At 44.9% G+C, this 22787-nt stretch overlaps 1 protein-coding gene across 2 annotated transcripts in view; it reads left to right on the plus strand.

Annotated features, from left to right (window-relative positions):
* Positions 1–11: 11 nt before the first annotated feature.
* MTCL1 (microtubule crosslinking factor 1) overlaps positions 12–22787 on the plus strand; it is a 134183-nt gene continuing 111407 nt past the window's right edge. For both annotated transcript variants that reach the window (XM_046671657.1, XM_046671658.1), the window contains exons 1-3: positions 12–733; positions 9560–9784; positions 11390–11548. In XM_046671657.1, the coding sequence (XP_046527613.1) occupies positions 698–733; positions 9560–9784; positions 11390–11548 (420 nt within the window). In that variant the 5' untranslated portion in view covers positions 12–697. The remainder of the gene's footprint in view (positions 734–9559; positions 9785–11389; positions 11549–22787) is intronic.

Here is a 22787-nt window from a genome sequence, read left to right on the forward strand (position 1 = left end):
GGCCCCGGCGCCCGGCGCCGGGGCCAGGGCAGCGGGCGGCGCCAAGGCCGCTCCGGGCCCCAGGAGGGCAGCGCGCGCGGCGCCCGCCGAGCCTCTGCCCCGGGCCGGGAAGCCGCTGCCGCCCGGGGCCGAGCCACCGCCCACCGCTGCCAAGGGCCGCAAGGCCAAACGTGGCTCCGGGACGCTCCCCGCCCGCGCCGCCGGGCTCCCCACCCCCGCCGCCCCGGTCCCCTCGGTGATCCTCGCCGTGACCTCCGCGGCCGGCTCCCCGGCCCCCGGCTCGCGCATCAGCCACACCGACAGCAGCTCTGACCTCTCGGACTGCCCCTCCGAACCCCTGTCGGATGAGCAGCGCCTGCTCCCCGCCGCCAGCAGCGACGCCGAGTCCGGCACGGGCTCCAGCGACCGGGAACCCCTGCGAGGAGCCCCTACTGCGAGCCCCGCAGCTCGGGGGGCACCGCCCGGCAGCCCCGAGCCCTCCGCGCTCCTCGCCGTACCCACCGCCTCCGGCGTCTGCCTCGGGGGTCGGAGCAGCCCGGGCGGGGTCCCCGCGGCGTCCTCGGCGCCCGGCTTGGCGGAGGATGCCGGGGAGCGCGTGCTGCTGGAGCAAACTCTACCCGGGAACCCCAAGGAGCCCGGCTCGGGCGATCAACCCCAGCTGGTACCGGCGGTGGAGGAGGAGGAGCTGCTGCGGGAGATGGAGGAGCTTCGCTCGGAGAATGACTATCTCAAGGTAAGCAGTGGCTCTGCCGGAGGTGTCCCGGAGGCGGCCCCGGAGGGTCTGGGTGCGAGCCGGGACTCGCGAGCCCGCTTCGGGTGCTGACAAGCGCTTTCCCTCTTTTGCCATTCACTTGTCTGCCCCCACCTACGCTGGGCATTGGGAACTTAAGTCAAAACTTCTAAAAGGACAAGAAGACCTGTAGGTCCGGGCTGGTTCTCGACACATTTAGCTTTTCTTGTTTCTAGAAATTCTTTTTTCTCTCTGCTGATGCTTTTGCTCCTGGGGAAGAGATGGTTATAGTCGCATTTTGGATGCACAGTCGACCCCCACATACCTGCCCATCCTCACCTGTGGGAGTGGGTTATCCCTAGCCAAGGAGCTCTGGTCCGGGCCACGTGGGGGTGTGTGTCGGTTCCAGAGGGTGCGGTGGCCCAGGCTGCTGATGCGCCTGCTGCTTCTCCTGCAGTTACAGCAACCAGCGCCCTCAGTGTCTTCCTGAGGGCTCAGACAGCACAGGCAGAGGGGGCTCCGCTGTTTACGATGGTAAACCTAAGTTCAGGGGTCCCCTGCGTGTGGCCTGGGTTGAGGGGCCACAGTGTTTTGCTGGTCAGTCCTTTGTAAGCGTCCACGAGCAGACTTTTCCGTGTCAGGAGAGGCCACTGGTTCCCTCCACACGCCAGCAACTTTCGAGGGAATCACAACCTCTGCCACCCTATCTCTGAATATTTTCTGGCAGGGCCTGCAGACAGTGGCCTCTCAGTCTTGGTAGCTTTGGGGCGCTCAATCTGACTGGTTTTTCTGGGAGGAGGAGGGATGGTGCTACAGAACAGAGGATTTAGACAGTTTTGGGGGGTCAAGACAGTCAAGGTGACTTGAGAGAAAATAAGGGGATTGTATTGAGGGCAACAGTTTTAATCTATTGTAATCCACAGGCTAGTGGTATAAACCTATTCATGTTTCTGTTGAGAGGGTAACATGTATCTTCCCAAACCAGTTTGCTTGCCCTCCTTTATCACTGGGTTTGTGATCTGCGCTGATTTCTCAGTAAGTGCTGAACCTACCCTATTGAGGCCCAGTTTTTGGCCGCTGGGACCAAGTGTGTGGGCCTTTAAGGTGAATGGTGGTGAAGTGTGCAGTTCCAACTGGAGTCAGTTGACTGCAGTAGTCCTAGTCCTCAACTTCTCATGAGGAGTGGCTCTAAGCGGCCGAGCCCAGGAGTTGTTTATCCAGTGCGGAGGTAACAGTGAGGCAGACCAGGGGACAGGTGAGAGAAGAGCAGGCTGGGTCTGGAGGGAGATGTTTCAGATACTACTCTTCTGTCACAACAGTGAAATTCAGAGGTGTTGAGAGAAAGGGCAACTGTGTTGTGTGTGACTCTCTTGAGAGATCAGCACTTTTGTAAATCTTTAACAAATGTAAGCTCCCTGTAGGCGAGAAAGATGGTCTTGTTCAGTTTTGCAGCAGCAGCAACTCTTAGCATAATCCGTGACCCACAGTGTTTCTGATTGATGTTTATGTAAATCATGGCTGCTAAGCAACAGAAAATTGAGGTTTTTTAAAAAGAAAAATGTTAAGGTAGCCAGTCTGACATTTCAGGATTCATTTCCGGGTAACTGGCTGTTTGCTTTATCTTTTCACATTTTTCGATTCTCAGGGGATGAAATAGGTATCTGACCCGGGCGTCTGATCGGGTGTATTTGATATTTCAGTGAATCGTCACAACAATATTGGATATAATTGTTGTTATATTTATTATAACCCCAATTTCATAGACAGGGATGCTGAGAACTCAGAAGCCTTAATGACTTGCCCAAGATCATACAGCTAGTGGGTGGGGCAGCTTCTGTTTTTACCGCCTCCGGAGGCTTTGCTTGTTTCCCTGTGCCAGGCTGCGTCTCTCTTTCCTGCCAGGCTGCTTTTCTCAGAGTACACTGCTTGCTTTAGAGTTATTTTATTAACTCAAAGCGTTCCCAATGTTTAGCTTTTCTAGACGACCTCTTTTCTTTTTAGGTGAAAGGGCCATAATGAACGCCTCTCCACTAGCCTGTATACAAATGGTCATATAAAGCCCACTGGCAGTGTTTAATTTGTAGGAAATGTTCAATTGCCGTTTCCTGTGGAGAAAGTGTCACGGCCAGCCGTTTGCTGTGCCTGAGTCCATCTCCAGCTTTTCCTCTGACAGCAGGAGAGAGAAGTGGGCAGAGGAGCTCTGAAGAAGGCTCGGAGACCAGAAGAATGATTGCAAATACATGTGTGAGTTACATGTTGGGTTATTCAAAAGCTCAAATTACAGTAGTTCAATTTGGGAAAGAAACACAGCAATCCTGGTAGACTTTTCTAAAGATCGGTGAGCCTGCCCACTTGAGCAGAATCAGGCTGGGAGCCTCTGTCACCTCCTGAGGCAGACGCAGCAGGCATGCCTTTGCACATGGTGTTTGGAGCGTGCACGTTATAAATCGAAACTTTTCTTTTTGTTGCTCTGGTTGCTCAGTGGTAGTTTTTTTAGGTGATAGATAAAAGTGCATCCTTGACCTCCTGCTTTCTTAGGGCATGTTGCACAGAACCCTGGCCATTAGAAAGAGCATCCCTCTATTCACATGTATCAGGAAGAGACTCCGCCCAGAACTTTTACGTTGGTATATTCTCAAGGATTGTGACCACGTTAACTATTACATTCTTTCCTGAGTTCTGTCACCATTGCTGTAGAAGACTGACATCACAGTTTCTGAGCTGGAAATGACCTAGGAGTAATCGAGCAGGAAAGTAAGGCCTCCAACCAGAGGAGGATGTCTCATTGATCAGGACATTCAAGTGGAATTCTCTTGGTTTTTAGCCAGACTGCTGTATTTTTATAAAGTAGCGAATGTCAACAGAGAAGTGCATGCCTTCTGTCGTCTCTGTGGAGCTGTGTGGGGCCCTCCCTGAGCCTGCCTTCTCTTCCTTCTCTGCCTTCATCAAAGGGCACCAAGCGACTAGGTGACAAATGCAAAATTACTCAATCCAGGTTGCTGGCTTTTTGCGTGAAAATCCGGTCAGAAAAGCACTCTTGTCCCTTTAGCTCTGATGAACTCGAATGTCTTTGGAAGTATTCAGAAATTAAGGTGAGCAGTTGAGTTCAGATATCCAAAGGCCTTTGCTTCTTTCTTAAACCAAACCCAGGCCCGTGTGTTGACGATCCGGACTTGGACTGGGTGCTGATTGTGTGTTTGCTCCCTGCCTGCCTGCCACACTGTTTTGCTCGAGTGCTCTGAGACAATCAGACAAGCCGTAGTGCTCATTGTGAACATTTTAATTATGTTCTCTGTTTCCCCAGGCTTTTCAGGAGCGTTTAATCACATTGAGTTTACTGGCCTGTTTTGAAAATGCTTTTCACGTTCCTGGTGATGCACTCACAGCACCCAGGTCATGTCCTCTGAAGCGCCTGTGCCCTGCAGGACGGGCGAGGGTTGGTGTTGGGAAGAGCTGCTTATTCTTGCTCTGCTTTTTCAGTTATTTCTTAAGAATTATTTTTGGTTAAAATGAAGTCAGTGCTAGCTACAAGAGCAGATGAGCAGATAACGCTGGATTCTTTGCGAGGAATGATTTCCTAAGGGAGATCATTGGTGAGGTCATTTTGGTTTTCTAGGTTGCAGTGCATCACCGCTCTTACCTTCCTGTTTCTCACCTGAGATAGTCTTTTGAGTTTCAAGCTCTGAAATGGTTTTGTTAAATTTGTTAAATTTGGCTGCCTGGACCCGGAGGCGGGGACACTCTGAGGCAAGACTAAGCAGTTGTCAGCAGCTAAGTGCTTCAGCTCCTCCTTCCCTCTCCTGCCCCCTGCCTCTCCTCCCTTTTTGTTGGAAGCGAAACAGTGGACAGTATTCCTATTCTTTCCTGACATCTCGCTTTCCACACCCTTTCTTTATTCAGCTGGTGGAAGAGCGGCTGTCGTAATCTTAGGTGGCGAGATAATGGAGACCAGGGCCGTGGAACCCTTCAGCTGCCGGGGGAACTGTCCCTTAGTAAACAATGGCAGCAGCCCCTGCGCCTTAGCTACAGCTGGCACTCTGCGGAGACATGTCCATTGTCTGTAGGGAAATGAGGTGGATTATTTGTATATTACAGCAGACAATAGTTCCTGTCTGCAACTCCCAGAAGATGGAATTATTGCAACAGTAGCCAGATGACTGCTCCTACTGTCCAAATTGGGTCTCTTTAAAGAGGAGTTATTAAAATAGAACTACTTATTGATTTTGGTTTTTTTAAAGGAGATTAAGATTTGAATACAATTGTCAGTCTGATCAAGAGTTTTCATCACTTATACATACTATTAGAGCATAGATTCTGTTTTTGTTTTATGTTTGTGGATAAAACTGTTCTCTAGAGGTTTTCATCATAACATTTCATTTGAATCTTTGTTTACTGTACCGCACACCTGTTTCCTCCTCTTCCCCTGATTTGGTATATGTGGTAAGGTTGATTGGTTTTATGTAGGCAAAGGGGACTGGTTGGAGAGCTTCAGACTACTTCAAGATTTCATTTACTTCCAAAATTTGAAAGATATATTCAATTAAAACTAGATTTGCTTTTCACTGAGCTCATGATGTAACATTTACGTATCTGACAAACCTAATGTTAATTCAGTAGAAAGCTGTTGATTAAGGGCAGTTTTTTTCCTTATTAATTCGTGTGTATAGAAAAACCCAGCAATTTTTCACTTTTACTTGCTACGTCTAAATTATATCTGCCGGAAACATTATATGTTCTGGTTGATTTGGTCTTCTTAAACATTTAAATGGCAGACATCTTTAAGGTTCTTTAATGTAATGTTTTCTAAATTAGAGCATGCTATCGGAAAATTATTGTAATGTTAGTTTGAAAATCACTGTTCATCGTGACCCTGATCTGAATAATGACAATTTTTGCTTTTCAAATGTCTGCTGCCAGCTTTCATGGTTTATAATTTGCTTTTCTTGCAAGTTTTCACTGAACCTGAAAATTGCTTTTTTCAAGGCTCTATGAAAAGACTTGAAACGCTGGTCTCATCCCGTCTCCACAACAGACTAGTGTTGGAAAGCCATTGAAACTTTCAGAATCTCAATTTCCGTGTTTTAAAATGAGGATATTAATATATCTTTGCTGTGCATTGCCGTGTTTTTCTGAGGACCAATTGCGATAATGGATATGCTTGTACATTGGCAGTGTTCAGCTCTAAATATTAGTCTGTTTTTATTATTTTACATTGATGGTGGGCTTCTAAAAAGTACAGCTGAAGGTCTGTTGTTGTTTCCTTTGTCCTGGTTGTTGCGAATAATTTATAGTATTTAATAGAAAGAGCGTGCGTGTGGAAGCAGGCAGCCTGGGTTTGCAGTCTAGCTTCCGTTTATTAGCTATGAGGCTTTGGACATGTTAACCCGTGTGTGTTTGGTTTCCTTGTCTATAAAATGGGGTAATGTGTTCCTGGCAGGGTTACTATAGGGTTAGTAATGAAGGTAAGGTGCTTAGTAAAGGAAGTTTTCTGTTCTATAAATTTAGATAAAATGTGAGTTATAAAAGCAGTGATTCAAATATATGCAATTATAGTTTGTCCCTAATTTTCTTTTCAGAGCAGCTAGTGCTGGTGATTATTTATGCCAAAAAAAAATTAGCTGTTTACATTTGGCCTACTCAATGATTTGGAGGTGTGGGTTCATCTAGCCCTTTAACAGTTTTTTTAGCCTGCAGTGGTGGCTTACCATCCATATAACATATCCAGCATTTAACATGAGGGCTCTTCTGTTACAAAGTCTGAATACTAGAGAACATTGTTATGCCTGGAAGTTGTATCTTATATCTTCTTATGGCTATATTACATTTTAAAAATTTTTGCTTAAGTAACAGGTAGTTTCAGGCATAAATGATTCTGGCTTTTATGATAAGCTTTCTAGAAGGAAAAGCAATCACAAGCAGTTCCTTCCATGAACAGAATGGTCAAAGTCACTGTATATTTGTATGTATACATATGCATACAGTGATTATTGCTTGTATTGAACTATTTTTTATTGGTTACTCAGTGAAACCATTGCCTCTTAACTGTAATCAGACCCAAGTGTAGAGAGTAGACTTTCTTAAAGTCAGGTCCATCAGGTTAATGGATGGGACCTGAGTGAAACTTGACCTTGATTTTGGAGATTCAGGACTGACTCTCCTCTTCATCAGAAGACTGACTTCCATAAGGCCTGTTTTAAAACGTGTGATCCCCTGTCGGTGTCCTCCAGTATGGGCTGGGTCAGGGGCATGGCTCCCACGTGGCGTCGTCAAAGCCTCAGTGTGAGGATCGGCCATCAGTAACAACCTCTTCTTTGCTGACGGTTGGCAAGGACGCTCATGTGACAGCTGTGTTCTCCAGACTGTGTCCCTGAAGAGCCCAGCCTGTCCATTCTGTTCATATGTGTCCAACTGACCAGCTTTATGCTTGGTCCAGTAACTCCTAGTCCCAGCAAATTTTCCTGCCAGGAACAAGATTATAGGAAGAGATCTCATGAAGGAAAAAAGAAAGAAATGAAACTTGCTTATGCTTCACAGCATTTTTAATTAGGATGAACGTCTTATATTTTTACTGAGGTTGTCATCACTGGTATAGAAGTTCGGTGAGAACACTTAGAAGCGGAGAAGACAAACATTTTATTCATTTGCCCACTAGGAAGTTGGTAGAGGTTTCCATTCTCTTTGGTAGTCCGTTGAACTTATTTTGAGTTGTGGTCAGTTGAGTAGGTCATTCTCTTGATTACAGTTGTGTGGATGGAGTGAGGAGAATCTATAGGCTGGGGGTTGGGGGAGTGAGCTCTTTCCACTAGCCCAGTGCATACAGGTGAGGCTGGCTGGACAACTGTCTTCACCAAACTATTTGTGCCAATCTGTATTTTTCCATAAGGATTCCCAATTTATTTGGGAATAATAATCTTATCCAGGACAAAATACTCTTCAGGAGATTTCTTTCTATTCAATTTTTTGTCCACCTGAGGCTCTGATGTTGGGAAACTCTTGTTCTTTATTGTAAGTAAATCCCCAGTTTTAAGAATAAGTGCAGGATTAGCAGGAGTGGTGAGAATCCAGGAAAAAACTGAATAGCAGGACGAGAGCTGACAACTTAGGGTGAAGTTTGGGAGAGTTTTTTTCTTGAGCCTCAATATTAATTGAACAAAATACGTGGAAATGACCGAGCGTATCCTAGACTGGAGGCTTTTAAAACATCAATTATCAAACTAATCAGAAAATTCTTGAATGCTTTCCTTAATCTCCCTCCTTCCAGATTGTTGCTCATTAAGATCTCTTATGATACTTCAGTAGAACTTATATCCCATATGCTGCAGCCTATGGGTTTGGGAAGAATTTTTCATAATTAGGCTACAAGACTGGAATAAAGCAGAGCTGCGGTCGTGTCCGGTTTTGTTCGTCTTTATGCGTTGGTCTTTCTAGGTGTTGACCGATGTTTGTGAGTATTCGTTCCACAAATATTTATCGAGGGTCTGCTGTGTGGCTCACAGCGCTGTGGGCACCATGAATGCAAAGAGGAGCAGACACTCAGGGTGTCTGCCTCGTGGAGCCTACCTGTCAGTGTGGGTGACAGATGATGTATAGGAAGAAAAGCAAATAATAAGAGGTGGGAAGAAAACAGAGCAAGGCTGGGGCTGGAGACAGTGGGGTAGGGGGGAAAGGTGGTCAGGGAAGGGACTGTGTGCCTTCTAGATTGGTGGCAATGAGCTCTGCAAAGAGCTGGGGAGGAGCGTTTTAAGGAGAGCGCATAACAGGTGTAAGTCTGGGAGCAGTCCTAGACCCTGTGGGATCAGCAGTGTGGCAGGGAGGGAGGTGGCCGCCAAGAGGCCAGGGGGAGAACTTCAAAGAATTTTCTCAGTTTGATGTGAAGCCCCTGATAGGTTTGAGTAGGGGGAGATGCCTGAGTTACGTATTAAAAGGATAACTCTCTGGGTGGAGAAGAGGCTGTGAGGGATGAGTGCATAGAGGGGAAGCAGGGAGCCCCATGTGATGGACTTACCTGTGTATGCAGCTACTCCCTTGAGAGGGATGAAGGCAGGGACTAGCGTAGTGATGTGGAGCCGCTGGAAAGAGAACCCCTGCCGGTATTTTGATGTTGAGCTGAGAGTACTGGACTGGCTGTGGAATGGGAGGGAAGGGAGGGGAGCAGAAGCAACTCCTGGGTTTCTCCTGTATCCAGTGTCTTCATGTTGGCGTCAAGTAGAATGGAATTGGGAAATAAAGGATAAGTGAATGGGAAAAAAACAAACCCATGTGTGTTTGAAATAATGCAAAAGGTTTTATCTTTAGAGTTGTGAGTCATGTAGTCACTGCTGAGATTTGTATTGTGAAGCAGAATTTTAGGGACATTCACAGGTATAATTCAGGGCAGTTCACAGTTAGGATCCCACTGAAGTTTCCATTCTCTAAAGGCAGGGTCTGTCTGACTCATATTAGTACCTAGAGGCTCGTGCCTTAGAGATAGAAGTTTAGGTAAGTGCCTGGTATGAATCTAAAGGTTTCTTTATCTCTAGAGTTATTTCATTTATGATTGTGATTAGGTAAGGAAATATTGGGAGGGGAAGAAATGCTGAGAGGCTGCAATGAATAGTCCATGCTGGTTTTTTGTTTATGGGTCCATAAGATTTGAACAGACATCTGGTGATAGTGTCTTATGGCAGAATTTCCGGAGGTCCCTGTACCATATCACACGGGTGTGGCCGTAAGCCGCTGGGTGAGTGTGCGGGTAGTTAGTATTTAGTATCGCGGAGCTGGCATGGAGAGGCAACAACACCCTTTTTTGATAGACTTGGCTTATAAATCTACTCCGTCTGGCTTGTGTAGGATGAGTTGGATGAACTCCGTGCCGAAATGGAAGAGATGAGAGACAGTTACTTAGAGGAAGATGTTTACCAGCTGCAGGAGCTACGGCGAGAACTGGACCGTGCTAATAAAAACTGCCGAATCCTGCAGTACCGCCTCAGGAAAGCTGAGCAGAAGAGCCTGAAAGTGGCCGAGACTGGTCAAGTGGATGGCGAGCTGATCCGAAGCCTGGAGCAGGACTTAAAGGTGAGTGAGTGCATTGATGGGACAGATGTTCCCAGAAGGGGCTGCTGCGTGCAGGATTACAGAGCTGAAAATGCAGCCCGCAGACTCCGCTTACCCAGGGTCTTCGTGTTCTTTTAGTGTTTTTGTCTCAGTAGATTTCTGGATGAACATTCTTTGTTCACTTTATGGCTTGTAAGGTTGTGTGTAATCATGTGGTTTGACAGCCTGATTAAATGTCATATGAACTAGAATCTTAAAATCTAAGAAAGAAAGAAAAGAGAAGAAATCATAGTAATGAATCTATAATAAAAAAAGAATGAATGGCTACCAGTTGGTCTGGCAGTTGTGTAGAAATTGTACAGAAACTCCTTCTAAAGATCTGAAATGTTTAAAAAAAATCTATTGATTATCAATTCAATTACAGTCAAAGACCACTCTGAAAAGTTGACTGTAATCACTTAACAGTTTTATTCTTACTTAAATTTCTAGGATGCAGAAAACCTGAAATTACCATAACCCAAGTGAGGCTTGTGCAGGGGCCATTCAACTGAGGGAGAAATAGAATCGTAACTAAATGTCTCAAGTATCTTTGAGAACTGTTGGCAGAAATGAGAATGAGGTGAAGAAATCCCAGACTTTATACCATGCACTCTCTCCATGGGCAGCATAGCGTCTCTCATGCCCCAATTATCAAATCTTCTATCTAGAGGTGCATTACGCATAATGTCCTCCTTATTACGGAGTGCTTAGGAAATCTCGTTTTGCCTTTCATTATGATAACAGGAAAGGATCTTTGTAATTCCATCAAATTTATAAACCACTAACAAAATGTCATTCGATGTGATATAAAGGTGATTTATATTTCTTTTGAAAAATCTCTTTACTCATTTCCTTTTAGAAAGTGAAAATGTTTAACTGCTTTAAACATTCAAATATCTTACCACAGTAGACAATTTAAAACTTGACTATCTTAACTATCTACTGCATACAGAATTATTTTACTTGCTTTTTTAGCAGGTAGGTTTAGTATTACTTTAGGAAACAGCAATGTTTATCTGTTTACCATTATTGTTGTTTCTTCTTTTTTTTTTTTTAAAGATTTTCTTTTTCCTTTTTCTCCCTAAAGCCCCCCCAGTACATAGTTGTGTATTTTTTAGTTGTGGGTCCCTCTAGTTGTGGCATGTGGGATGCCACCTCAACATGATCTGATGAACGGTGCCATGTCCGCGACCAGGATCCGAACCGGCGAAACCCTGGGGCGCCAAAGTGGAGCACTCGAACTTAACCACTTGGCCACGGGGCCGGCCCCTATTATTGTTATTTCTAATTATCATTTAAAGTGTGTGTGGGGGCAGAATTGGCATTCTTGGTGATATTCTGTAAGGAGATAGGGCTATCCAAAGTGGCCCTTTAATCCAGATAAAAGTCACATTCTTTCTCATAATGTGGATTTTCATGTTTTAAACTAATACCCTCCTTTAAAAATCGGTTTGCTTAATCTTGCCAGGGTCTTTGTTCTTTGGGTAATAGCAAGTTACTTAATGGTTCTGCCTCTGAAGTTGTTTGAACGTATCCTTAGCACATGGATAGCTTCACATCCTGAGGACTCTCTGTGGGTCGATGCAGGTAGCCAAAGACGTATCGGTCAGATTGCACCATGAGTTGGAAACTGTGGAGGAAAAGCGTGCTAAGGCTGAAGATGAAAATGAAGTTCTCCGACAGCAGATGATCGAAGTGGAAATATCCAAGCAGACCCTCCAAAATGAGCTGGAGAGACTGAAAGAGGTAATCCAGATGTGTACGGGGCTTTCCTCTTGGGCTTAATTGTTAGGAACTTGGCGCTGCAAGTGTCCCATTCTTACTGTAGTCTACAATAGGGGTCGGCAAACTAGGCCTGTTTGTATGGGAACTAAGAATGGTTTTTACATTTTTTATAGCATTGTTAAAAAAACCAAAAAACAAAACCAACCACACAAAATAAGCCTAAAAAAGTAAAGAAAACTATGTGACAAAGACTGTATGTTGCTTGAAAGCCTAAAATATTTGCTGTCTGGCCCTGTACAGAAAAGGCTTGTTGGACCCTGCTGTAAAGCTGTTTTTTATAATTTCCATTCATATGAGCTGGCCGTTAATTCCTTTTATGTGTCCAAATGGGGTATATTATTACTAGAATACAAAATTAAGCAATATCTTTTTTCTCAAGAGTCTTCTGTTCCATTGAGCTAGAAAATATGTTATGGTTGTCTATTAAAGCTGTGTGAACAGATTATGTATGCTACCTATATCTGTTATTCAGACAATATGATTTAAATATAAATTTTTTTAAATTTTAGGGAGTCAATGTGTCCTAGAAAAGTGGTCCAGAAAATGAAGATATATATACATACATGAATATATGTATTTTCATTTGTGTACAGTAGTGCAAATCCTGTTTTTTTGTTGACTTTCATTAGAAGATCAAAACTGAGTATTTTCTTGGGAAATATCCTGCATATTGATGAAGTTAAAAACTATTGGTTAAGCTTTAATGATATGGCTAAAGCCAGCGTATTGCCTGCTGACGGCCTCTCTTGGCAGTTCATTTTCCCTTTGGATGAGTTTTTCAGTCACTCCTCATCTGTCCTCCCACGCTTAGTTCAGGCACTGGACTAGGCCCTGGGGATGCAGCTGTGAAGGTGGCAGCATAGGCCCTGCCCTCAAGGTGTTTACAGTTCGATTTGGCACATGGGTAGCAAAACAAATGAATCTCTGCAAAGGAGCCAGTGCTGCAGCTGCTCTGGCTCCTCCCCCACACCCCCTCCTCACAACTGTGCTGGCCTCCCTGCTGTTCCTTGAACTCGTCCTCCCCTCTCCCATGGAACATTCTTTTTCCACACCCCCACACCCCTGTGGCTCACCCCCTCATCTCCAGGTCTCTGCTGATGTCTCACCTCAATACTTACACATTAAAGTTACCCGTGTCTCCGCCCTGGCCCGCCCAGTCCACCTTCCCATCTGACACACTGTGGATTTTGGTCACTTGTGTGTATATTGCCACCACTTATCTGAAAATGTATGTGTTTTATTTCTTTGTCTTTTGACGGTCTCCCTTTCACTAATGTCCCTCTAGAACGTGAGCTCCATGAGAGTGGGGTTTCGTCTGTCCAGTTCACTGCGGGGTCCCTAGAACAGTGCCTGGCACATAGGCGTTGTCGGGGCCTCGCTGGGTCAGGGAGGGAATGAAGGTGAGACTGTGGAGCTATACTGACCGCAGCTCGCCTGGGGGACTTGGTGGGCTTCACAGAGGAAGAGGTGGATTCCGAGAATGTTCTTACTTCATGGGTAACTCTTGTCCCTTAACTTGCACGCATACTTAGCACCAGGACTGGAGGAATTTCTCCTATGATCGTGACTCTCTTTCCTCTACACTTACGGTTTCTAGTAGTTTGCTTCTCTCTTTTTCCTTTCATCTAAGTTTGCTAAAAGGTATGCCATAATCGTTTCTTTTCTCAAAATTTCCAGTTTGAGCCTGACCTTGAAGGGATAGAAAACAACTTCTATATTTTGTAAATTTTACATGTGTGTGTGTTTGTGTATAAATATATAAATTATATATACACATAAGTAAATAAACATATTTTAAGCAAGCAAAGATTCTTTTGCACACATTGAAGTGGGTTTGTCTAGAACTTTGCATCAGGTCACGAATAGCTCTTTGGGGAAGGCAGTGATTACTGTTGCTCTCGACTTTCAAAGCCAGGCAGCTGTGAGGCAGGGGTCTTCGGAGAGCTGTGGTGCTGGCTCAGGCTGGATGGGAGGAGAGCGGCGCGGGTCAGCTCCGCCCTTCCTTTGTGCGTTAGAATTACTCAGAAGGGGATTGCTCAGTTGGAACACAGTAGTGTTTTACTTCCAGAGTTGCAGTCAGACTGGTGGGCACTGCATATTTACACCAAACTTCTAAACGAATTGTTAAACTGACAGGAGTCTGAGGAGGGTTGGATGCTGGTAGACTGTGCTGGAAGCAGAATGATAGAACCAAGCAATACAAGGTTCAAAGGTGGTGGAGATATTTATTGGAAAATGCCAGCTGTGGGCTCCGTGAATGGGTACTTTTTACCAAAGCCAGAACAAAATGCACTGTGAGTTTTGCTCTAGGGCGAGGGTGATATTTTCTCTGTCCTGAGCCTTGCTTATTATCGTTCACCTCTGAAGTTTTGTAAATGGATGTGTCACATTCTGGAAAAGGCAAGGACAGTTCGTGCATTGTGCACGTCTCTAAATGACAGAAGGAGCTTCGGAGGTATATGTACCCGTTGGCCTCAGAGGACAGTAAATCTTGCATCGCCGTGCCTCTGCAGCTGTGTAGCTGCTGCTGGGGCCTCTCTCTTAAGCTGCAGACTGTATTTTCAGCTGCCTGGTGCACTTCTCCAACATGAATTTCTCCTAGCACTTGACACTCAGTGTGTCCAGAAACAGACGTATCACCCTCATCCCTACCTGCACCTTCTTCTGTCTTTCCCGTCTGTGTTAATGGTGCCGCTGTCCTCTTAGTCACGAGGCTTCAGTGATGGCCATCACCCTTACCTCTCCTGCTCCCCACCCTCAGTTGCCTGCTCTGTGCTTTAGGTTCTACTGTTCTGCTTTTGCAGTCTTAGAAATTTTCTTTCTCACTGATACATGCTGCGACATAACATGGAGGATCCTCGAAAATATACCAAGTAGAAAGAAGCCAGACATATCGTATGAGTCTGTTTATAGGCAATATTCAGAATAGGTCAATCCATAGAAGCAGAAAACAGATTAGTGGTTTCCAGGGGCTGGGGAGAAGGGAGAACAACTGCTTAATGGGCGTGGGGTTTCCTTTGTGGGGATGAAAATGTTTTGGAACTAAATAGAGGTGATGGTTGCACAAGTACAGTGTGAATATACTAAATGCCGCTGAAATGTACACTTTAAAATGGTTAATTTAACCTCAATTACAAACATTTGCTTTCTGTATTCTATCCATCCTTTCCCCAGTCTCCTCTTAAATAAGTATTTGAGGGCTGACACTGTGTAATAACCACGTTAAAGACATGCTCTGCTTCCAGTAGTCTCTCCCTTTTCCGTATTGTCGTTTACGTCCCCCAAATCTGACTGTGTTGCTGTCTGCTTAAACAAACTTGCTTGGGTTCCCAGTTGTCTAATTCTTTTAGCCTGACACAGAGAATCTTTCCTGCCTGGCCCATCCCTGTCTTCCAGCTGGGTTTCCCACCCCATGGCAGAAACCCTGGTGTGACATAAAGGACAGTTGAGAAGGATGAGAAGAGGCTGTGCCCCCTGGTCCTCTTTGAATTAATAGAGGTGTGTCTTGGAAAAGTCACTTTCTGCATTGATAGAAGAGACGATTACTGAAGGCTGGCAATATTAACCCACTGGAATTGTCCCTTCTGGTTAGCCGGCTTGCTTGCTTGCTGTGCCTATTCACACCATGCTCCATGCACCCAAACTCCCATATACCCCTTCACTTGTGCAAACTCAGAAGTGTTTTCCTTTTTTGGGGGCGTGTATTTCTTTTAGTACTCAACTCTCTCTATGGTAGAATATCTCAGAAGGTTGAAAATGGTTAACCTTAGCTTAGTTTCAGCTTCCTAAAGATTACTCAAGTGTTTCTACTCAATACTATTTCATTCTACCAAAAATTTTTGGGTATTTATTATATACTCAAGACACAAGTAATAACTTGCCAAGTTAGTTGGTAATTGCAAGGAACAGAGGCATATTCTAAAGTACTCCAGGGACCTAGGATTATTTTTTCTTTTCTTATTGAGGTATAAGTGACATACAACATTATATTAGTTTCAGGTATATAACATAATCATTCAATATTTGTATATATTGCAAAATGATCACCACAATAAGTCTAGTTAACATTCATCACCATACATAGTTATAAAAATTTTTTTTCTTGTGATGAAAACTTTTAAGATCTCCTCTCTTAGAAACTTTCAAATATGCAATACAACATTATTAACGATAGTCATTTCTGGACGTTACATTCCATGACTTAATTTTTATAACTGAACATTAGTACTGTTGACCTTAAACAAATAGACAGCCAGTTATTTCTCCAGGAAAAATAGGTTATTCAGGATCAGCAGAGAATTGCATTTTGGGGTTTGCAAGCCGTGGCAAGCCATGTGCGAGTTCCCTGGCACCAGGGGAGGAGAAACTCTTTTCTAGAGGAGAGGAAGAAGTTGGGAGGGCTGTTGTTAACCCAGAGTTTGAGCTGTAGTGGCTTTTCATTGGCTGGGTTGTGACAGGCTCTCACTGGCTGAGCTTCTTGCTGATCAAAACGAGGAAGGCCTTCCTCTTCCTGTTGGGCTCCGCTGTGGACATAGGGCATGAGAGGTCCCCCTTTTGGCCTCCCAATTTGAATTTAATGAAGCTTCTGTTTATTAATTTGACATTTTCCTCTTTTGATCAAGATCTTTCTCTGAAAGCATTGCTGATCAAGAATCAGGTTTCTGTGTTTTCAGCAGCCTTTTATCTCTTGATGCCAGGAAGCTCTTTCCTGGGTGTCATGTCTCATGTCAGAGGGAAAGTGCACAGTGTGGAAACCTATTGAGTAATAAGGAGGAGTAGGAGGGAGAGCTCACATGCATTTTTCTTTTCTAAAGTTCATATGTTATCAAGATCATAGGCATTGGAGATTATCCGAAGCATAATGTCATCATCAAAGTTTTGGCAGATGAACTTCCAACAGGCCTGGTCTGGACATCTTGGGAAAGCTATCTCATTAGATGTCATCTGCTTCAATTCTGGGAAATCAGTACTTTCAAGTCACCAGATGATGTTCAGGTTCAGCAGAGTTTGGTGCTTTCTTTCGCTGTGCCATGTGAATCCAAGAGTCTCTTTCCTGGAGTTTTGCGGCACAAGGGTTAGTTAGCAGTACCTGATGGGGCCTTCCCGGCAAGGTTGAAGAGAGTCCTTCTGGAGGTGTCTTTTCCAGCAGACGAAATCTCTAGGTTGCAAGGTGTGGTTCTTAAGGTCTTCGTCTCCCTGGAGCTCACTGTGAAAGATTGCCGTACCAGAACATGGTTAATTTTGATGGAATCAGTTAGGCCTTTGCAATGCTGGAATAGATCTCCTTTTATCAGCTGTGGGTCAAAAGAGGCAGAAGTCAAGTGCACTGGAGAGCCTGTGATTATCTCAAAGGTGAGAGTTTATGAGTTCCAGAGGGGGTGGATCTGAGATTTAGAAGGACTGATGGCAATGCTTTTGGCCAAGGTATTTGGAGGGTCTCTACAAATTTTGCCAGTTGTGTTAATAATGCCATGAGTGCATTTGGCTAAACCAGAGGATTGAGGGTGGTAAGCACAGAGAAAGTGTTATAAAACTGGCCAAACAGTGCAGACTTGTTGAAGTACCTGACCAGTAAAATGGGCTCCTCGACCACTAGGAAGCTGAAGAGGAGTCCCCAGGTGGGATAATCTTTTCCAAAAGGACTTTAGCCAAGAAGAGGTGGTAGCCTGTCTGCAGGGGAAGGCTTTAGTTCAGCAAGAAAACATGCAAACCAGGACTAAAACATATTTATCTCCATCAGACGAGGGAAGCTGTATGAAATCCATTTGCCAAACCTTGAGTGATCCATTAGGCAATTTAAACGTCTGGGAGCCGTATGAATAGGATTCACTGAATTGTATTTTAGACAAGTGGAACAAGTTGGGTAGGCACTTTTTGCAGCCTTATTAATATTTCCCCACCAATATTGACTCATGAATGCTATCATTTTGTCAGTAGACCAGTGGCTTAATGCATCTGCAGTGGTTAGGAGTGGGAATGTCTCCAGTAGGATTGGGTGTTATTTGGTCCAAACTAGAGCTTTCTCTTTTTTTATCAGACTAACAGTTGTTGAATTTCCAATCTTGTTTTTCCTTTACTGAGGCCAGTTGTGGGGCTTCTCTAGCCAGGTTTTCTAAGTTATCATTTGGGGAAATATCCCTTTGGACCATGCAGACATGGGGCTGTTATTAGTTCCTTTAAGGGCTGCATTCCTTGCGGAAATGTGAGCAAGGTGATTTCCTTTAGCTCCCAGAGAGTCAAGTTTAGAATGTCCTGGGATCTTAATAACAGCTAAAGCAACAGGTAAAAGCGTAGCATCCAATAATTCCTGAACATAGGAGCCATTTTCTATTTTATGTCCCCTGGAGTTAGGGAAGCCATGTTGCTTCTGCAACATTCCAAAATCATGAGCTACTCTAAAAGCATGTCTACTGTCAGTGTAAATGTTGGCAATAGTTTTGCCCTTGGCTAAAGTACAAGCCCATGTCAGAGCATATAATTCAGCCTGTGGGGTGATATAGCCATAGGTAAAGGTGCTGCCTCAATGATATCAAAAGGAGTTGCAACAGTATGCCCAGCACGATATTTGCCATTGTCACCTTGTAAATAAGAACCATCAGCGAACCATGAGAAGTCAGCATTACCCAAAGGAGTTTCCTGCAGATCGTCATGAGGAGTTACGAAGCGATCCCTCAGTGTTAAGCAGTCGTGAGGGACTTTGTCAGTAATGGACAGGGGAAGAGAACAGAGTTAAGGTTTTTACTGCGAGGAGCATGTAACAGAAGGATTTCGTGGGAGATGGGTTGGCTGGCTGAAATATGGCGAGTGTGGTGAGAATTCAGGAAGGCTTCCACTCCGTGAGGTACAAAAATGGTTAAAGGGGATCCCACGACAATTTTCTCAGTGGCCTTAACCTAAAGGGCACTGACAGTAATAGCTCTAAGGCCGGTGGGGTATCCCCGTGCCCACAGGGTCCAGTTGCTGGTTATAATATCCTATGGGTCAATGGTGGTCCCCGTGATTTTGGGTAAATACCCCAAGGGCATTCTTTTACTTTTCATATACAAATAGGAAAAAGGGAATCTGATAATTGAGATGTCCAAGGACACGTGGGTTCATCAAACTCTCCTTTAAGGCCTTAAAGGCTGTCGTCCTGTTCTTCCCATAAAATCGGATTGGTGGTGTTATTCTTTAATAAAACATACAGAGGTCTGGCCATAAGAGAGAAACTGGGAATCTAACTTAGGCAATAACCAAGTAGCTGAAGAAAACCTCACATTTGGTGCTTAGTTTTGGGTTTTGGGAAACTTAGGACACCACGAAGCGTGTCTGGCTCTAGGTGTAGCCCTGTTCTTATGTAAGATGCCCTAAATATTGAACCTGGGTTTGGGCGAACTGCAAGTTCTCTTTGGTGACCTTATGTCCCTTTAAGGCTAAAAGCTTTAGCAAGTGGATGCTGACTTCCTGTGAGGAGGCTTGGGAGGGAGAGCAAAGAAGCAAACCATCTACATAGTTCATCGAAGTAGAGCCTCTAGGGAACTTGTGTCATCCAGGTCAGCTTTCAGGATCTGTGAGAAATAAGAAGGATTCTCAGGAAAACCCTGAGGCATGACTGTCCGGGTGAGTTGTTTTCCTTCCCAAGGGAAGGCAGATAGGTATTGAGTAGCTTCAGCAGCTGGAATACTAAAGAGGGTGCTGCATAAATCAGTCACCATGAAGAATTTGCTTCCAGTGGGGATGGATGTTAGTAGCTTATGAGGGTTAGGAACGGCAGGGTATTAAGGGCTGTTGTTTTTTGCTCAGAGGTCTTGGACAGACCACCACCCTCAGCCCTTGGGCTTTCTCACAGGTAAAGTAGGAGTGTTACAGGGTCTAGTACAAGGGATGATGAGGCCTTGAGCCTCGTAATCCTCTCTTACAGGCCTTATGCCTGTAAGGGTGTTTTTAGCCTGTGAGCTATTGATTCATTCTGGGGAGAGATTTTGAGGGATCTGTTTGAATCTTGGTGTGAATTTTACCAATATGAGTTCGAGATTTTGCCCATAAGGAGGGTGGTAGCTGATTCAGTAGGATCAAATAATCAGTGTTTTTAGAATCAGCTTTAGGACCATCAGAGATGGAGCAAATAAAAGATGTCAAAGGGTCATTTAATTTATCTCATTGGCTGTTTGGATGGCTACTGTCTAATTCTAGAATTAGTTCCCCTTTTTGGGAGAAAGATATTTTGGCATGATACTTTTCCAAAAAGTCTTGGCCTAAAAAAGAAGTCTTGGCCTAATAAATTACTAAGGGTGGAGGAACTAAGGAGAAAAGGGTGTATGAGTCTCTCAAAGGGTCTACGCAAAAGGGAATAGGTTCAGAGACAGGAACCCATTGAAGTTTATGAGAAATCCCCACTATTTGAACTGGTTTAGTAGTCTGAGGTAGGGGCTGCTTTATAGTAGTGGGGTTGAGCATCTAGAATGTGGCTCTGGTGTCAGTCAGGAGAAAAAGAGATCCATCCCCATCTGGAGAAATGCCTCTCCAAACCAATTAAGAGGGAGGATTGGAAAGAGCCCCTGTAGTTCCTCGGGCCCCATCGCTGAGAACTGGAGGACGTTGAAAAGGCTGGTTAAGGCGCTGAAGGCGCTTAAATCTGTAACAGTCTCTTTTCCAACATCCTGGCTCTTTGCAGTGACAGAAACCAGAGGTTTTTGGGTTCATTTAGGGGCTTTCATTTGCTGGAGCTGAATAAGAGTTTCAGTGGTCTTTCTTTTTGGTGACTCATCTAAAGTGCAAGAGAGCGGGTTTGCCAGATTAACTGAATCTGGAGTGGACACAGTTTCCCACTCCATCCTGGTCCTTTTTCCTAGAAGGGCAAGGTCCCGGTTCAGCCCCTTAATAAACATAGAGTGAAAAGGTGACTTGATGGAATCAACATCTGAAGACGAGAATTGTCTTTAAAAACAACGTGAAGTCCATTGTAACAGTCACGAATGAGTTCATCAAGTCTTTGTGCACCAGCCTGAATTTGTTCCAATCAACAGGCTTTGGGAAAGCCCTCGGAATCGCCCGATGAAGTCGTCCAGCAGTCGCCTGAGCCTGATGGTAGAGCAGGTCAGCAGGGTAGTCTCCAGGTTGTAATTTTAGAGACTTTCAGGATTTCCCATCAGCCGTTTTCATCCTTGCTGGGCCTGGTCTTCGCTGACAAGCATGTGCACTAGCTGATGTCAGTCAGAGACACCCGGTGGATAAGTTGAAGGACTGTATTAAACTCCTCAGCAAATCTCTGAGGATCTTTGGTTACTTTGGGAAAATCTTTGACCATGGCTTGTACTGGAGCTTTAGTCCAGGGAGTGTGAGAAATTAAGGGCTTAGCCTGTGGATGCTCAGAAGGCTTAATTTAAAGGGACAGGTTCTGCTAGGTTCAGAGGAAGAGGGAGTGCGGAGAGGTCCAGGGAAAAGGGCATTTCAGTGAGAGAGTTAGTGTCGGGGAACAGAGTATAGAGGAGGTGTGGGCAGCATAGAACGGAAGGAGGAGGATGGCACTGAAGAAGGGGCCTGAGCATGAGGAGCTGGAGGAGAGGAACATGAGGCTTCAGAAGCCATTTTATCTTTCTTTAATCGTTTGTTTGCCTCAGTGAATCTTAAAATTTTATTTCACAAAGAGGCAATTGTGGACTCCTGATAACATTTGGAAGTCTCAAAATACCAATTGAAACAGGCATTCCATTCAGTTTTGGAAATTGAAGGGCTATGGTTGGGCAATTCATTTTTTCTTTTTGGCTGGGGGAGATTAGCCCTGAGCTAACATCTGCCACCAATCCTCCCCTTTTTTTGCTGAGGAAGATTGGCCCTGAGCTAACATCCATGCCCATCTTCCTCTATTTTATATGTGGGATGCCTGCCACAGCATAGCTTGATAAGCGGTGCCATGTCCGCACCCGGGATCCAAACCGGTGAACTGCAGGCCGCCGAAGCAGAAGGTGCGCATTTAACTGCTACACCACCAGGCTGGCTCCTGGCCAATTCATTTTTAAGAAAACTAAGTTTGGGGAGTTCAAAAATCCCCATAATGGCCATTGATATTCTAAATTACTTTTGGTTAAATTGGTCCATCTAGTTAGAAATGTGCGTGAGGAATGACTGCGGTTTTTAGTATAAAATCGGCCAGGCTTCTGTAGGGGGACACCCTCAAAATATTTAGATATCTGAGATCCCATTTCTTAGAGATTTTTCTTTAGAGCAAAGGAGTAATTCTCTAACAGCCTAAACAGCTCAAATGGCCTGCAGGCTTAATACCAGCCAGTTCTAATAGGAACAGTCCAGTTTCGTTAAGATGGACTGAAGGTCAGGTCAACACAGTTCCTAAGAATCGTCTGGTTCCCAAGGGACAGTCTGCTCCCAAGAGAGTCAGGCCAAAGGCTGGAGCACTGTGGTGCCAATGAACGGTCCAAAAGTCGGACTGAAGGCTAACCAGTTCCAAGTATGGGAATAGTCCATTTCTAAAAGGAATTGGATGAAAAGCTAGCGCAGTTCAAAGAAACAGACTGATTCAAAGAGTCAGGCCAAAGTGCCACCCAGGTACTCATACACAAACCAGGCCTTAACCAGAAAGGAATGACGCCTTGAAACAGATCTCAAATAAAGCCTGGAGCCCCTCAAATGCAGAGAGCGCTGAAGCTTGGATCCAGGAGAAAGACTGACCCTCAAACTCTAGAGTGGGTGAGAAAAGCAGCCAGCTCAGTGGGCTCTGTTGTGGGCAACACACCTGTTTGCTCACCAGCTTTGGAGTCATTGGGGGTCTTCTCTGGATCCCTGTTTGGCCCACCAAAGTGTTGACCTTAAACAAATAGTTATTTCTCCAGCAAAAATGGGTATCTTTGAGGTTAGCAGAGAATTGCAGTTCAGGGTCTGCGACCATGGTGAGCCACGTGCAAGTCCCCCGGCAGCAAGAGAGGAGAAGCTCTTTTCTAGAGGGAAGGGGAAGTTGGGAGGGCTGTTGTAGACCAAAAGTTTGAGGTGTGGTGGCTTTTCATTGGCCGAGCTGTGACAGTTTCTCGTTGGCTGAGCTTCTTGCCCGTCATGAAGAAGTCTTTCCTCTTTTGGGCTCTGCTGTGGATGTAGGGCACGAGAGCTCTCCCTTTTGGCTTCCTGACTCCAATTTAATGAGATTTTTGTTTGTTAATTTCCATGGTACCTTTTGATCCCCTTCATCTATTTCACACCCCCCACCCCCCAC

This window comes from Equus quagga, chromosome 9, assembly GCF_021613505.1.
Source record: "Equus quagga isolate Etosha38 chromosome 9, UCLA_HA_Equagga_1.0, whole genome shotgun sequence".
NCBI lineage: Eukaryota > Metazoa > Chordata > Mammalia > Perissodactyla > Equidae > Equus > Equus quagga.